General features: G+C 42.7%; 1 protein-coding gene across 1 annotated transcript in view; it reads left to right on the forward strand.

The window, feature by feature from the left end:
• Positions 1–15,801, forward strand: part of PKD1L1 (polycystin 1 like 1, transient receptor potential channel interacting) — a 1,079,023-nt gene that overhangs the window by 815,484 nt on the left and 247,738 nt on the right. Inside the window, exon 53 of the mRNA XM_069216140.1 lies at positions 2,829–2,939. Within this exon, the coding sequence (XP_069072241.1) occupies positions 2,829–2,939 (111 nt within the window). The remainder of the gene's footprint in view (positions 1–2,828; positions 2,940–15,801) is intronic.

Genomic DNA, 15,801 nt, shown 5'->3' on the forward strand with positions numbered 1-15,801 from the left:
ATGGGTCTTTCCCTGGTTTTAATAGGGATACTATCAAAGTGGACTGTGGGAGGGGTCACATTGTTTTATCAGTATTAAACATATGAAATAATTTGGGGGCTAAAGTCTCAGCATATGTGGATAGAACTCTACGGGAAACCTATCAGTGCCAGGTGTCTTATTTCGGACTGTGTTCTTAATAGCAAACCGATCTCCTGAATGGAGATTTACCTGCTGAGGGCCTCTGCCCCCTCCTTAGGAAGTTCTGGGAGTTGCAGAGGAGCCAGGTAGGATTCTATGAGTTCCAGGGGAAGTTCTGCACTTTTACTGTACAGTTGAGAGCAGTACATATAGAATTTGCCATTGATGTCATCCTGGTGATATTTCTGTGAGCTATTATCTGCTGCAAGCTCTACAATCACTGATCCTCTTTGTCGGGTTCGCTAGCCAAGTAAGCAGGGGTCCGGTGCAACCCCTCTCTGCGTGAGCTCTCATATAGTTTCAATAATCAAAGCAGCGTAACCGTTCGACCTTTTCAGCTACCCTTCCTTTCACGTCCAGGTGTTCTGGTTCTAGTTCCGGGTGACCCAGGCAGCGCTTCTTGTGTGTTCGCAGTATTTCTTTAGCATTCAATGTCTCCCTCAGTAAGGTTTCTTGGATCCCCACTGCCTCCGAGATGCACCTTACCCTGAGTACCAGGTTAAATGCATCACATTTCAGTCAGCAAGATGTAGCAGTACCAGTATTATTCTCGAATTACTGGTTAATGCCTATGTCAATTGTGTCTCAGAAGACAGAGTCCTCCCACGCTTCTGGGTGCAGGCGCCAAGTCCGTATACGGGGCTCATCCTCTCCCACTTTAGTCCAATAAGAAGGGGGATTCTGATCAGAAATGGTGAAGTAGAGATATTCAACGACGTGTACCTGTGCATGAACATCTGGGTGCGGAGGATGGCATCCACCCATATGTGAAGATCATGCAGGCTGGGGGAAAAAAGAGTAATCTCAGTCTTGTGGGTGACACAGCTGCCAGGAGTCCTCTCGCTCCCATCCTGCTTGCCAGCTCATGAATGTCCTGGCCACTCATGCAATCGGTGCATTGCGAAAGGGTGATGATAGCTGTCCAGGTCTGCTACAGTTATAGCCCCCTCCCGATATGACTGACCATACTCAATAAAGGGCTAATACACAAGACAATTTTACAAAGAAATGCTTGTGATCTACATTGGGACTGAATGGGCTACACAGGGCGATGTCTCAGCCGCCAATGCGCCCGTGACAATCACATACTGACCGGCTGGATGAATCAGGTGGCCGGTATGCTGGAAAGGGACTCTCATTCGAATCCAAACCAACACCCCAGCGCATAGGCCAAATGTGTTGTATAGTAAGTCATATAGTAGGCCAAATATGTTGTATAATAAGCCTGCCCCCTCCATCTATGCTGCAATGCCAGTCCACTCTTGGCTATTAGGTGTGTTTCTTGAAGAAGGGCAATCTGTATCCCCTGATGCTGCAGATAGGAATTTTCAAGTGAGAATTGTATATGTTATGGGGGTTGCCATGTAGTGGCTATGTAGTAGGGCCAGGGGCCTCCCTTTGGTGTGAAGGAGCACGTGCCAGTCTCTGGACCCTTTCAACGCAATGATATGAAAGAGCTGCTACATAGGACATCCAACAATCCCCAATGTGTTAAAAAAAGAACAAAAAGTCCCACAACTCCCCTCAACTCCTCCCTTCCTCCCCCCAGACAGGTGGGACCCCATCCAAAGAGGCATGTAACAGCTAAAAGAAACAAAGGGTAGTGGGAGAACCCACACATTGTCTAAGCGAGGGTGCCAGAGGCCAGAAAGTCATGTCCTTCCAACCCACCCAACGGCAGTAAGGAAGGTAAATATGGCGATATATAGCTCTGCAGCCCCGACCTTTATCACAGATACTTCTTTCACTCCTGATATTCCAGTTCAAAGCTAAGCTAAAGAACTACTAAAAAGGGGCTTGTAGTCACCAACACAGTTGCCCACCAAAAGAGAGAAAGGCAGCAACCGGCCCATGCATTATGTATTCTGTTGGGATCCAAAGTGATGGGTTTCACGTCCTCAACTTTTTTGGATTAGTTTGAGGGTTGCAAGAACCTCACCCCTAAGGCAATAAACTCAGCACAGAGACACTAAATATAGCATTACTCCATACCTATTTGGATTGCGAATAACAAGGCCCACTCTCTAAAGATCTCACAATTTCCCAGAACCCTACACTTAGTCTACATCATGGTTGAAGGGCCACGGCATCCCTCCCCATTGCCTGTGAAGCCACTTCAGATTAACCCACAATGGCAGAACATTTTTACACCAAAGCAGCAACAGGCCAATTAATTGCTAAATGGCTTATTTTAAAAACTAAAGTAAAATGAATTTGAGGCAATGGAGCGGGTTAAACAGTTCCTATAAGTTTTGCCATGCCAAATACATCAACAGTAAATAGGAGTCTACTGAGGGGCAAGGTGAGGGTCATTGATTGTAAATTCATACTTTCTTTAGCCCCTTATTAGCTTGTTATTGGTTGTAATGGGCTGCGGGTTAGACAAGTAACTAGGATTGCAGAACTTAAAGATCCCTGTTAACATTCTGATCCTAGCATTCAACAAGCAATTAATGCGACAGATTATAGCACAATGATTACAAAGGGGAAACCTCTGATGTCCATGTATGCCTGTGTACCATTTAGTTTTAAATTTTAATCCAGATGTACAGCTGGACATGTGCCACTTAGGAAAATATTATGAATGAAATTACTCCTTGATCCTTTAACTTGGAGATCTAACAGGTACATTTGTATTATTTTTGCAGAGAGTTTTTGATGTATTCTGCTATGCTATTACTGCTTATACTTTTAACATTTGGGAAGTTTTCCAGTGATGAATACCTACTGAATCATGCAGTGAAGATGGAATTTACAAGGTAGGAAAGTGCTTTTTGTCATGGAACACTATTGAATGTAACTTTGTTGTTCTATTTTGCATACAAGATATTAAATGGTCTGAATTTGTCCTGTCAGTCAATTACTGTTTCCCCTGATTACCCAATAATACATTCAGTATATAATTAACAAGTATTCATGATGTGTTCAACTAGGACCACTTTCTCTACAGCGAGCATGAAAGTGTGTTTGCAGGCAGCCATTTGAGTACAGGAGGTGTAGTGTTTAATAGCACAAGGCGGGACACACAATGAGTGTATCTTGGAAGACGTAGACATTGTATTTCCTACAGGGAAATGACAACGTAACTGATTTCAGTACGACTGATAGGGACTGCTGGTGTTGTGGCATGTTAGCCAAGAACTGGTGTCTGAGGAGAGTGAGTGGATTTTGTGGGTGGTGCTACCAGGGTAGCCCTGTTGGCCTTTTCCATGCCAAGCCCGGCTTCGGTGGCAGGTGACACCCTCATCCCTGGTAGTAGGGACACTGAGTACCATAGGGTTTCAGCAACACAGAAAGGGCTGGATCGGAGGGAAATCAATGACCCTTAAACAGGACAGTAAACTCATTGCACCACTGGCAGGCTTTAACCATGAAGATCGCAGGGCTTACCAAAGCACAGCAAGTCACCATTTGGGCTACTAACCCTGTGAATGAGTTCACGGCAGATAGAATCTTATTTCAGCGGAGCAGTAGGAGAGTATGACTCCCTGATAGATCTTGAACCACAGTTTTGAAATGAAACTGTAGACCCATATGACATTTTTGTGCTGCCTAGAGGTACTTGAGGATATTAAATTCACTTCTACTCACATGAAGTAGTTGCTGCCTCACCATTTACTGAGCTACCCGGTGGTGGGTGTAGGACACTTTGGGTTTCTTCTTCAGGCAGGATGAGGGAGAGATGAGGTCTTATCTAACTTCTGAGCATGTGGTGCATTAGGGTAAAAGAGAATGAGGTATGACATGAATGTTTGTTCCATGTATGAAAGGGTTGTACCTGGCTTTCTGGAAAGCTACATTTGCCCTGCTAAAACAATAATGTTAAATATTGTAAAGGATGCTTGCTTCTACAAGTTCCTTCTTTACATATTTCCCCTGTGCAAATCTAGATCTAGGTTTTTTTTTCTGCAATAGCAGACCACGAGCCTGAACAGCATTGAAGCATCGTTTAGAGTGGATCAGGAGGCCACCAGAAGTGAAATCAGTATAGATACGTGAGGTACAATTGCATCAGGAATGACAATTTCTTTCTTTCCTCACTATCATTGTAAAGTTTTTTTGAGAATTTTCCATTGACATTTCGAAAGTTCCCTCCAGATGTCACTGATAGGTCCCTGACACCAGCTGTTTCCGTTGAAAATCACTTGATGCATTATTGTGCAATTTGCATGCTCAATGCCCTGAAGGCTATCCAAGACTACACAGCTTGACTATAGCTTCTCTCAGAAAGTAACGTCTTTGTAAAAGAGGGTGAGAACTGTATACAGGACTCATTCAAGTGTCCACTGCATGACAACAAGAACCATAATGGAGAAAAGAGAGCAACATTCCTCTCATAAAAGGCCCAAGTGGTACAAGGAAAGCTCCTCATCCTTCTGTGAGGTGCTTCTGGTTCCCCAAAAAATGAAAAAGAGGTTTGCCTTTTCCATGGACCTCGCAAGACCAAAATCATGCCTCCCTAAAAGCCATATTGACAATACTTCCTGCACCTCTGTCTGATGTGCCCTCCATGCCTCTTCAGTCTCAGTTAAAGCTGATGAATGCAGTCTTTGCTGTTAACATTTCTTCAGTCTCTTTGAAGCAAGTAGTGGAACCATTTCTGAAGACAGTATTGAGCTCAATGGAACAATTCTGTTGTTTTCATCCTGCAGTGCTATAGGTGAAGTCATTGACTTTGTTACCAGCATAGATTCTAAAGGTTGCACATCCTGGTTCTTCTAGTATTCAATAACGTTTGCATAGTGCAAAGATCAAAGCTGAATAATGCTTGACAGCAATACACAGATACAAACTTCAGCATCTGAGAAATTTCAGACATATGAAGAAATGTTTGGATCTGACTCCCTTTCAGTTTCATTTCAACAATTTTGACTACCTAAGATTGACAAGAACCCTGGTGATGAAAATGTATTTTCTCTAGTGTACACTTCTGCACATCTACACACTAATTTACAAATGCAGCATTGTTTCGAGATGGACATAAATCAACTGAGTGCACTATTTGCATGGCAGTAATGAGAAAAACATTTAAGCATTTAAGCTATCCCTCTTAAAACAGAGTTAATAAAGTTCTTCTTTACAAAAATTCTGGCTGAGAAAGGTGATTCTCCCTTTGAATTAAGCCTTACAAGACAGAAAAAGGGAAACTGGGGAGAAACCTAAATCAGTGCTAGCAGTGCAGTGTTCACCTTCTTACAAGTATGGAGGATTATCATCTGTGTTGAAAAGGGAAACATCCCTTTTGCAAATTACAGAATGCAGGGTCATGTAGGCCTACACTGAGAGCCAATAGTGTGAATATCAGGTTTTAAATATGGTAATTCACTGCTGTGATGTAACCAACAGCTAGAAACAAAAGATGTTTTCCAATGTTGCTATAACATAAGCTGCTTTGAAAGGGCTCTGAGTGCAGCCTCTAAGTGTAACAATAGCGTTTTGCTCTGACAGAGAGCACAGCTTCGAGCAGGGAGGAGGACGGAAGGCATGGAGCTTGGTAGGAGTGATGAGGTACTATTTTTATATATTTGAATGGGGTGGATGGATTGAAGAGAGGATGTATGGGTTGCAGGACACTGAGACTGTCTTATTAAACATCTGTGTGGGGGTAATGCTGAGAGTAGTATGGGACAGCTGCAGAATGACAGCTATTCTTTTTCTTTATTTATTATGGGGTGGAAGGACTTTGGGTGTTACAATGCCCAGGGTATGTGTTTGGTATGGCTGACAGGAAAACAAGCTTGTAAAACATGCAGAGAGCTGAGGCAAGTTAGGCCCCCCTGGGTATGGTTTCTTCATGACCCCTGCAAAGCTGTAGAAAGCAGGAGCAGGTGATTTGAGTATGCCATACCCAACATAAAATTGTAGATGGATAACATTGATTACCTTCAAGAACCTCAGAATCTTTATACCTCAATGTTCTGAGTGACATAAAAGACAACTTTAGCTTTGCTCTCATTGTCTATTTGTTGTCACTTAGAACCTCCCAAAAAAAACATCCTGCAGCAAGGTGAAGGTATTATATGGTATGACTGGGTAGTCTTATCATGGAATACCACCAACACAATACCCAGAAGTGGATTTCGGATTCACTCTCAGCAAACCCTAGCTCAGTCCTGCTAGTGTGGCAAAGAGCAGTCAGGCTGCTTAGAGGAACATGTGTAAAGCATTTCACATTACCAACGTGGATGTTAAGTAAATGACACAACTCAACAGAAATCCAACACCAATTTAGAAAAATAGATTAGATTAAAATCTTAATTTAGACACCAAAATGAACTTTGTAGCCTTTGTACAACCAGAGTTGTGAATTTTCAAGTCTTTAGAAAATACAGTACTTTGTAGATCTAAAGGGTTTCCATTGAAATGAGTGGGGAAAATAGTGTGCACTCAGGCACTTGTAGGGCGAGTTCCGATGAACCCACAGGAACTTAAGGTTCTGCAGGGACCTAGAAAAAGTTTCAGCAGTCAGACTTTTGTTACCTGGCCGAGGGAGTCCGGTTGCTGAGGTGACTTGGCTGTCCTTGGTGCTGAGGGTCCGCAGTGGCTGGTGCATTTTACACTTCGTTGCAGAACTAGATTTGGAGGTGGACTCACACTCTAACCTTTGGATGTGGAGGTCTTTGGGGGGCCAGGACCAGGAATTGATGCTTGAATCTTCACCACCTCATCCAGTGGCTCTGGGTGCAGAGGTAGCTCTGAGCTGTCAATCACCATGCTGGTCATGCCAAAGATTCTTTGCTGCTCCAGTTGAAGTCAAGTCCTTCAGGCTGCAGTCCAACAGGAGAGGGGTCACTGATGACATTAGTCTCAATGCTAGGAGGGGTGCCCGGGAGTCGGTAAATGTTGTGTGGCCATCTGTTTCCTGACAGGCAACAGACAAGCCTTGGTGTACCTGCAAGGATGGTCCACAGGCTTTCTGGAGGCCGTTCGGTGGACAGTAGAGGCTTGAAACTTGGCACAGGCGCCACTCCCACTCTTAAGATGCTGGAGACCGAGTTTCTTGGCCTGAGACATGCAGAGCCTGTCAGGTCGCAGTTCTTTGATCTCAGCCCATCTTTACTCCTGCAGTTTACAGGGGACTGGTGCCACCAGTCAGGGGAGTCTTCCTTGGAGTTTCAGTGTCCACTGAGGTCACTCTTGCTGGGACCAACAAGTCTTCACCTTGGGCACGCCATTCCAATACTGGTCTCCTTAGGTCACTCTGTATCCTCTTCTTTGTGCGTGGGCTGGAGTCCATGTCCTGTTGCTGCAGATGTGTTTGTGTTTCTCTCTTCTTTTCCAGGTAAGTTCTGGTACCAGGGGAAACCCTTAAATTCTGGTTTAGGGGGCGTTAAGGGTGTGAGGGACGTTGGGCAATGGGCTACTAGTCCCTGTGGCTAATCCACCCCTGCATTGACGACTTCCTGTGGGAGTAAGTCACGTTCTACCCAGAACCCACTATTCTTAGGGTCTGCTAAAATGGCTGTGCAGTCCTCCAAGCCCACCCTCAGGGTGTGGCTAATCCTATGAGGGTGCAACCCTCCTGCATAACTAATTTCCCACCTGCCTGGCCAGGTAGGACAGGAAGGGAGGGGAGGGATGGGGACAGCTACTTGCACATAGAAGGCGGGTGAAGCCTTTGAGGCTCACTGCCCTGATGTTTTTCTCATTAGCCAGCCTGCGTGGGAGGGGGTGTGACTTCCTTCCTGCTCAGGCCTTTTGTCTTACGTCCTGCAAAGATGCTAGAACCACCCGCAGGAGTTCAGACTTCCCTCTGTGGCAGAAGCTGCTCGAGAGAGCCCGACAAAACAGTACAGGGCTGGGTAACTTTGTGGGCACCCTCTAAGCGGGCCACCCTGCAACCTAGGCATCTGATTTTTAATCCTAAACATGGGCATCATATTCAGGGTTAAAAAGTACAGTGTTTGATACCAAACACGATGGAATTCAGCTGGGCCTTTGCAGAGCTGGACATCTGAGCAGTGGTCAGTTGCCAGCCCATGTTATCCAATGGTCCGCATCACGTTTTAGATGCCAGCACAGGGGCATATTTGCTCATGCACATATGCCTGCAATCATGGAACAGTGCACCCTGCCACATAGGCTAGAGGGGGCCTGCCTTAGGGGTGACTGACCTGGCCAGGGGCAGTAACAGGGACTCTGCTTGCACCTGGTGTGTGGGCAGAGTCTCACTCAAGACGCAGGCTGTTCATGCAGGCTGACCTGGCAGCTTCCCGAGATGGCTTCAGGATTACGCTACCTCAGAATTCCATACTTGCACATTTAATTGCAGCAGCCGCATGTTTCAGAGGAGAAGCTTGGGCACTGGCACATTTGTATTTAGAAATTGAGCACAGACATTTTTTCCCCACTGTGTGTGTGGCCATTGATAGGTATACATGTTTAAGAGGAAATAGGAACAAAATGAGTCAATAGATGACTGTGTCAACCTTAAGGAGGTTAGCCATATCCTGCTGTTTTGGAAATCTGCATGATGAGTTGATACATGATCAAATTATTATGTATAAATCCATATAGGAAAGGCTATGCCTGTATGGTGAAGCTGCATTGATGGACGTATTGACAACTGTCAGGAAAGCTGAAATTTCTGGTAGATGTTGAAAAGGTATGAATGAGTCTAAGGAAAGTGTTAAGGATTTGAGCAGAATCAAGCCTAAAGGGAAGGCAAGAGTGTTGAGTAATGAGAATGGCAGCTCAAAGAAACGATCCGACAAGGAGAACAACAACACTGGTGTTACCTGTTATAGCTGTAGTAGCAGTGAGAACTTGACTAATTGAAAGAATTGTCCGTCAAGGAATCAAAAGTGCTCAGGTTATGGTATAATTGGACATTTTGTAAGAGCCTGTAATGAGATGACTAGGTAGAAGATGTTTAATCCTAAGGTTAAGTATGTGAACGAGATGAGCAACAGGAACTCAGTACATTTGAGAGTGAGTAATCTGTCAGTAGTAGTTGTGTTTTACATGTGAGTCAAGGGGTATTGAGTTTGGGTGGCAAGCCTCACAATAAGCTAGTGTGATAGATAATCATTGCAGGTGTTGTTATAAACATAGTGGTTGAATTAGGGTCACATTACACTATTATGAATCAGGATTTGTGGAAAGAGAGGTTTGTGGGTACAATTCAAGAAGCCATTAAGGCAAGTGATAATAATTCTGACCGTTTCACAGGAGAGCCTATCCCTATGATGGGTTTCCATTGGGTTACTTTTGAACTTAAGGGAAGCAAAGATTAAAGGAAATTTTATGTGGCAGAGAATGGTCCCTCTTTATTGGGCTGGATATATCAAAGGTATCTAGACATTATCTTAGATCCTAATAGTCTGGATCAAGTTTTGGTGGTGAATAGAGGTGTGGCTACTAGGAATAAATGGTGGGCGATTTCCTTGAAGTGTTTTCTGGAAATATTAGCAAGTTGGTGGGATTTCAACATAAAATAATTTTCAAGGATGATCTGTGTCTTTTGGTTCGGGACTTTTCTATGTTGATTCATGAGGTACTCGAACAGGAATTGGGGAGGCTATGTGAACCTGGTCTAATATAGCCAGTTGAGTAGTCGGATTGGAGTTCTGTTGTGGTGGCATGCAAGGCAAATGGAAAAATCAGATTGTGCATTGATGTGTGTGATCTGAACAGGAATATATTGATGGACAGGTTTCTTTTGCCAAGAATAAATGAGGTGTTGTCTAACACGAAAGGTAATAGTTTTTCATCTATAGGCATGTCATCAGCTTACCATCAGGTGCCACTCCATCAGAAAAGTGAAAGATTAATAGCTTTCATGACCCTGGTGGGTTGTTTCCAATTTGTGAACATGCCATTTATGTTGGCATCGGAAGAGGTGTGGTCACAAGACTAATGCATCAAATTTTAAAGGAATCAAGGGAGTATTATTTTTCCAGGATGACATTCTGACGATGGGAAAAGATAAAGATGGCCATGATGAACGACTGAAAAAGGTGTTGAGCATTATGGAAAGGAAAGATCTTGCAGCGGATTTTCGGAAGTGCAGGTTTGCTACAAATTCGGTCTAATCCGTGGGTCATGAAACTTGTAACCAAAGCTGTGAAAAATACTCCCTGCCCGGGTGATAAGGAGGAACTGTGCTTTTTCTTAGGGCTACCTGAGTATTATCCTAAGTTTGATGGATTTTTTAAGACAAAAAAGCATGTTTGTAGACATCTGTTACAAAAAAATCTGAATTTTTATGGTCGAGCAATGGTATAGATTATTTTGTGTGTATCAAAAATGACATAAGTTGTGCACCACACTCAAGGGGGTATGATCCAAACGTATTAAGTGTGATTATGACAAATGCTAGCGGTAACCTTCTAGAGGCTGTTCTTACAAAAATAGAGGATGATGGTAAGGACGTAGTGATAGCTTGTGCATCACGGAGTTTGACACCTACAGAAGAAATACCAGTGATTGACCATGAGACTTTGGCATGTGTGTGGGGGTGGGGGGAATGAATCATTTGTATGAGAAAAAGTGTTCAATTTAGGAACTGATCACAAGCCACTTAAGAAAATACTCATTACTAGTGAGTTACAAAAAGTGTCTGCATGTATTGTGAAAATGTCAATAAGGTTACAGTATTACATGTACAAGGCATTGTATATACCAGGGATAAGGAACACGGTCACAGATTGCATCAGTAGGATACCTTTACCATTAAAAGGGGTGCCAGGAAATATTGGGAGAATTTTGCTTTAGTCAGTGTAGAAAATAGTGAGGAACACAGCACTGACAAGGATGGATGGAGATCTGCCTATAAGGTTGATGGGGAGCTTGTTGAAGTCGACTGTTACATGAAGAATGGATGGCCAGACAAAAGTGTTGAGTAAAAACCTATGGAAATAATGGGAGGTAGGGAATACATTGTGTGAAATTACAATTCAGTGTGTGTGGGGGGAGGGGAATAATATCCCCAGCGGACGTAAGAGGCAAGATTCTAAAATTGCTTCAGAAAGGTCATCTGGGGATAGTTGAAACAAAAAAGAAGAGTTAAGGGATTGTGTTGGTGGCCTGGAGTACACAGACAAAGAGAAGCATATGAAAATGCGTGTAGCATTTTGTAATGCCGGTAAAACACTGAATACCTTCCACCTTACTTTATATCCAATAGAATATCCCAATGAAGGTGGTGTGGGAAACCCTTGGACTGGGTATTTTGGGACTGTTTTTGTATACTTAAGGAGTGTAAAAACGTAATCATTCTGGTGGATCACGTTCTGCTGATGTGAAAGCAGTGGTTACATTTTTTGGATGGTGTTTTTGTGCTTGAAAGGATACCTAAAATATTGATTGGTGACAGTGGTGCAGTTCAAGTCTGCCATGGTTGATGAATACTTAAGAAGGAATAGTGTAACATTTAGCTGGCAATGGTGTAGTTGAGAGGTTTAACATAGTTGTTGAGGGAACAATACAATTAGCAGAATGGGTGGTAAGAACTGGATAGTTGAAGAAATGCTTTGGGCTTATTGGTGCACTCCTTCTGTTACTGGGTTTAGTCCTTTTGAATGGATAAGGAGCAGGAAACCTTATACTAAAGATAACATGGGTTTGGATGAGTGAGCCTAGGAAGGTATAGTGGTCTTCAGAGGAGGTGAGAAATAACACAATGAAGGCATAACAAGTCTAAAAGGAATAATACAATGAGCACACTGGTACCAAAGTAGTTTTGTCTGAAGGGGAAGTTGGTTAATGTTAGGAAGGCAGGAAAGTTTCTGAAGGAACAAAGTTATTTTTCTGAACCCTTAAAGGTGATAGTCTCTGAAGAATTCAGCATATTTAAGTGATGGAAGCGTGTGCATTTGAGTTACACTGGACGAGATGAGGGAAAAGGAAGGAGATCTCCTGTGTTTACCGGGGAGGTCAGTGATTGATTGCAAGATGTGTAAGAAAATGATGGGGCTGGAATGCCAGCTGCTGAGGGGGTGGAGCAGACTGCACAAGTTTGAAGCCAGACAGAAACCTGTTCGCTAGCAAATAATGAAGGCAATTTTGTCCCTACTAAATTTAACAATGAACCCAATACTTGTTTCAATGAAAATACATGTGAAGCTAGGAATGACAGCAATCAATTGAGTTGTGTAGGAAGACCTATTAGTTTACCTATTAAATTCCAGGATTAGGATATGAAGTATTTTAGTTTTTAATGTTGTTGTTTCCATTAGAAATTGTATTGTAGATATTATTCTACACTGTTTTAATAGTAGTGAACTCTTTATATTAGGTCTAAGGTAACTATATGTTGGACACCTTGTGTAAATGTTACTGTAATTTCCTTGTTGCACCTGGTTCAATTTTTATTGTAATTTCTTTGTATTTTAAACATTGTAAAATTGTTAAGATAAACATTCTTATTATTATTTAAAGGGGGAAGATGTTTGTAGAATCTTAGTTTAGGTTCCATTCCATGGCATTGCATTCTGTGATGCAATGGAACCTAGAGCTAGACATTCTTGGGAGGGAGAGGGGGAGTTGAAGTGACTGTTGGTGTGGTTGGGTGATGGCAAAGGAGGCCATCTGCTGGGTCGAATAAAGAGGAGTTAAGTGACGTTTTGTTGTGCGTTATTGACTTTACAGACTCCTATTTGGGAAGTTCTGGAGATGTCAGTATAGTCCTGTAAGAGGCTGGTATGGCTTGGGTAGTGTTAGTCAAGTGTTGTTGTGAGAACCTTTTCGACCGAGTTGGTTCCCCCTGTTTTTAGGTTAATTTTATATTTCATTTTGTATGCATTTTAGCCGCACTGCTTTTAGCAATTACTTTTTACACACATTTCTCGTGTAATTTTCTTCTAGGAATATGTGGTATGAGTTGCTTGTTTGCTTATCCTTTGCACAACATGTAATCAGTACTCTGTTTAAGGCTAGGAACACTGTACATGATATCTTAGTTCTTGCGTTGCCCTTTCATGAGACATCTTTTAATATCTAGACACAGCATTGCATTTGAGCTGTGCTTATATCACATTATGGCTTTATTATATAAACAGTGCACTGACCCGGATGGGCCAGCGGGCACTCCAACTACGACAGTCCTGGGATGAATGCTATGTTTGACATGCAGCTCTACTGCCACTTATCTATCAGCCCTGAGAGGATTGGCATCTACACTGCAGGCCGACCTGGCACTGTCTTCAAGTATTGGGCTGGGGCTAATCCCTTCCCTTAGATCGACCAGGCAGAGGGGTACAATACATCTGTTATGCTCTTAGCATAGTCTTAGTGTTAGGTAGGAACCTCTCCTCTGGAACTTCTAAAATACATTTACCGTGGTTGGATTATTCATTGTATTCACCATGTTTATCATGCTGGTTACTTAGCTTTGTTTCAACTGCCTAATTAATGCAGTTCATTCGGTTTATGCAAGATTACATTTGTTTCAATAAATATACTGAAAACTCAGTTTGTATATCTTTTGTGTCTTTGCTTGGGCGTGCATGAGTAATACAATGAAAGGGTGGGATCTGTCTCCACTTCCTTTGGGATTCAGAGTCTCATGTTTTGGTTGTGAATCACTTTCCACCCTGGTAGGTTCAGGTGAGGCACTGTGAGCTAGCCAGGGATTGAGCCAACAGTTTCCGATGGTGTGGATGGACTCTCCCACATTCTGAAGTTCTGCCATCCCAAATATGCAGTCCTATTTTCTTAGTAGGAACTGTATATCATGGTGCAACCAACGTATTAAGGTCAGGTACTTATTTAACAGGTCTTCTGAGTAGTTTCTCTTGAATGCTCAAGGTGCCCTGTAGACCTTAATATGTAGATGTCTGTGGTACTAGGGCTCTAATCCTCCTCAGCAGCAAAGGAAGCTCCTATATTTGCCTGTAGGTTGTTCAAGGATGAACGTCTAATAGGATAGCCTACTCCAGTATTTCCTTCGCTGAACTCCATTCACCAAAATCGCTAATCCAGTTAATATTCTTGTCATTTGTAGACATGCTGTCACACAACGTTTACTCCAAAATGGGCTACCTAATAGGGGTGGAGATGTTATGTTTATGACGGAGACACACAAAGCATACAAAACTGAAGTATTTTACTCATTAGTCACCTTTCCTGCAGTCGGTGCCAACACAAATACATTTCATACTTACACAGTGGCCAACCCACCAGCCAATAAAATGCATACCACTACTTAGGAATACCTTTGCCATACCAGGAAAACGAAAATTGGTTCCAAGGGGACCCTACTACATGTTGTTGAACACATTAGATCGGGTCCCCTCAGTAATGACGGGGCCACATAAAGAGTTCTAGCTGCCTCCACACCATATCCAAACATACAAAGTGATCTGCACCCACTGTATAATAATCTAGTTAGATTATATGTACACTTAACACAGTTTATGTGCACCCTAATCACTGCCCCAGCTAGGGCTGCTCAAGCTGTCCAATCAAAATTGGCTATGCCTGGGATTAACCCAGTAACTATTAATGCTATTATGAGTAAAGTACCGTCCAGATAGGTGGAAATTCCATTTTGGATGGCTCAAAAAACAAAGCAGCTTGAAGTGTTTCCCCACATGGGACCCTAAGACATGCATAAAATTCTCACAATGTGCTTGCCACTTGCGATTGCACCCTCTATTGATGACTGCCGTCATAGGCTACAGTTTTTTTTGCAATATATACCATAACAGATGGTGCACCATCTCTTGCTGTTTTACCAGATGTGTTGAAACAGACACAAAATGAACGTTGGGCTGCCTCTGCCCAGGACCTGTGGATGAAGTTAATTGGCAATTTTGCCACAGTATCCTCAATAATATTAGGAAACCTAAAAGGAGAAGCAGCAGCATTGGCTGTTAATTAGCATCTCAAGCAAGTTCCCTTAATAGATCTGATTTCATTTCCGAAGCGAGTTACCAAACCTTTTTGCAGAAACCTATACATCAATAGGTTGCGATAACTTAGGGGCGCGACAAAATAAGCCAAGGCTTAAAGGTAATTTTGAAAAGGATAATACCAAGCAAGCACAAAAGAGTCTTCTAAAAAAAAAAAACGCTGTGACAAACAAAGATCAAACAAAGACAAAATTAAATCACAGGGAGGATCTTCGCAGCCAAAGAGCTCTGAAAGATGTTATCATTTGCGTAGCTGTGATAATTTGAAACAGCCTAACAGGTATCAGTGTACTGATACACAGCCTTCCCATTCCTTTCAGGACCCATCCAACAAACAGTGTGAGAGAATGGGATGGTCAGAGCACAGACAAGAAAAGTATTTGAGACCAAAAAAGGACTCTATGGTCATCTGACATCATAAAAAAGAAGAGAAACTTCCCCAGCAAAACTCCCAATTCACAAAGAAGATGGTTGCAGGAATTTGGACAAAATATGCCCAACATACTGAGAACATTACTGTGGAACAGGATGTTGGCAGTGTTTCTGCTAGATAATGCTGCAGAGGTCACAATAGTTCAAAAGAATCTTCAAGAGTTTCTGGATGCGAAAGCAACTAAAGACTACTTAGAAACACCAGATAGGCGAGTCACCCCTCCAGACAGAGTTTATAAATCAAGCATACACGTTGAGGGGGACATACAGCGCACAATTAAAGTAATATTCTGAAAAAGACTAACACTTTGCTATGATATTCTTGTGGCTCAAA

The sequence above is a fragment of the Pleurodeles waltl genome, chromosome 2_1 (assembly GCF_031143425.1).
Source record: "Pleurodeles waltl isolate 20211129_DDA chromosome 2_1, aPleWal1.hap1.20221129, whole genome shotgun sequence".
Classification (NCBI taxonomy): domain Eukaryota; kingdom Metazoa; phylum Chordata; class Amphibia; order Caudata; family Salamandridae; genus Pleurodeles; species Pleurodeles waltl.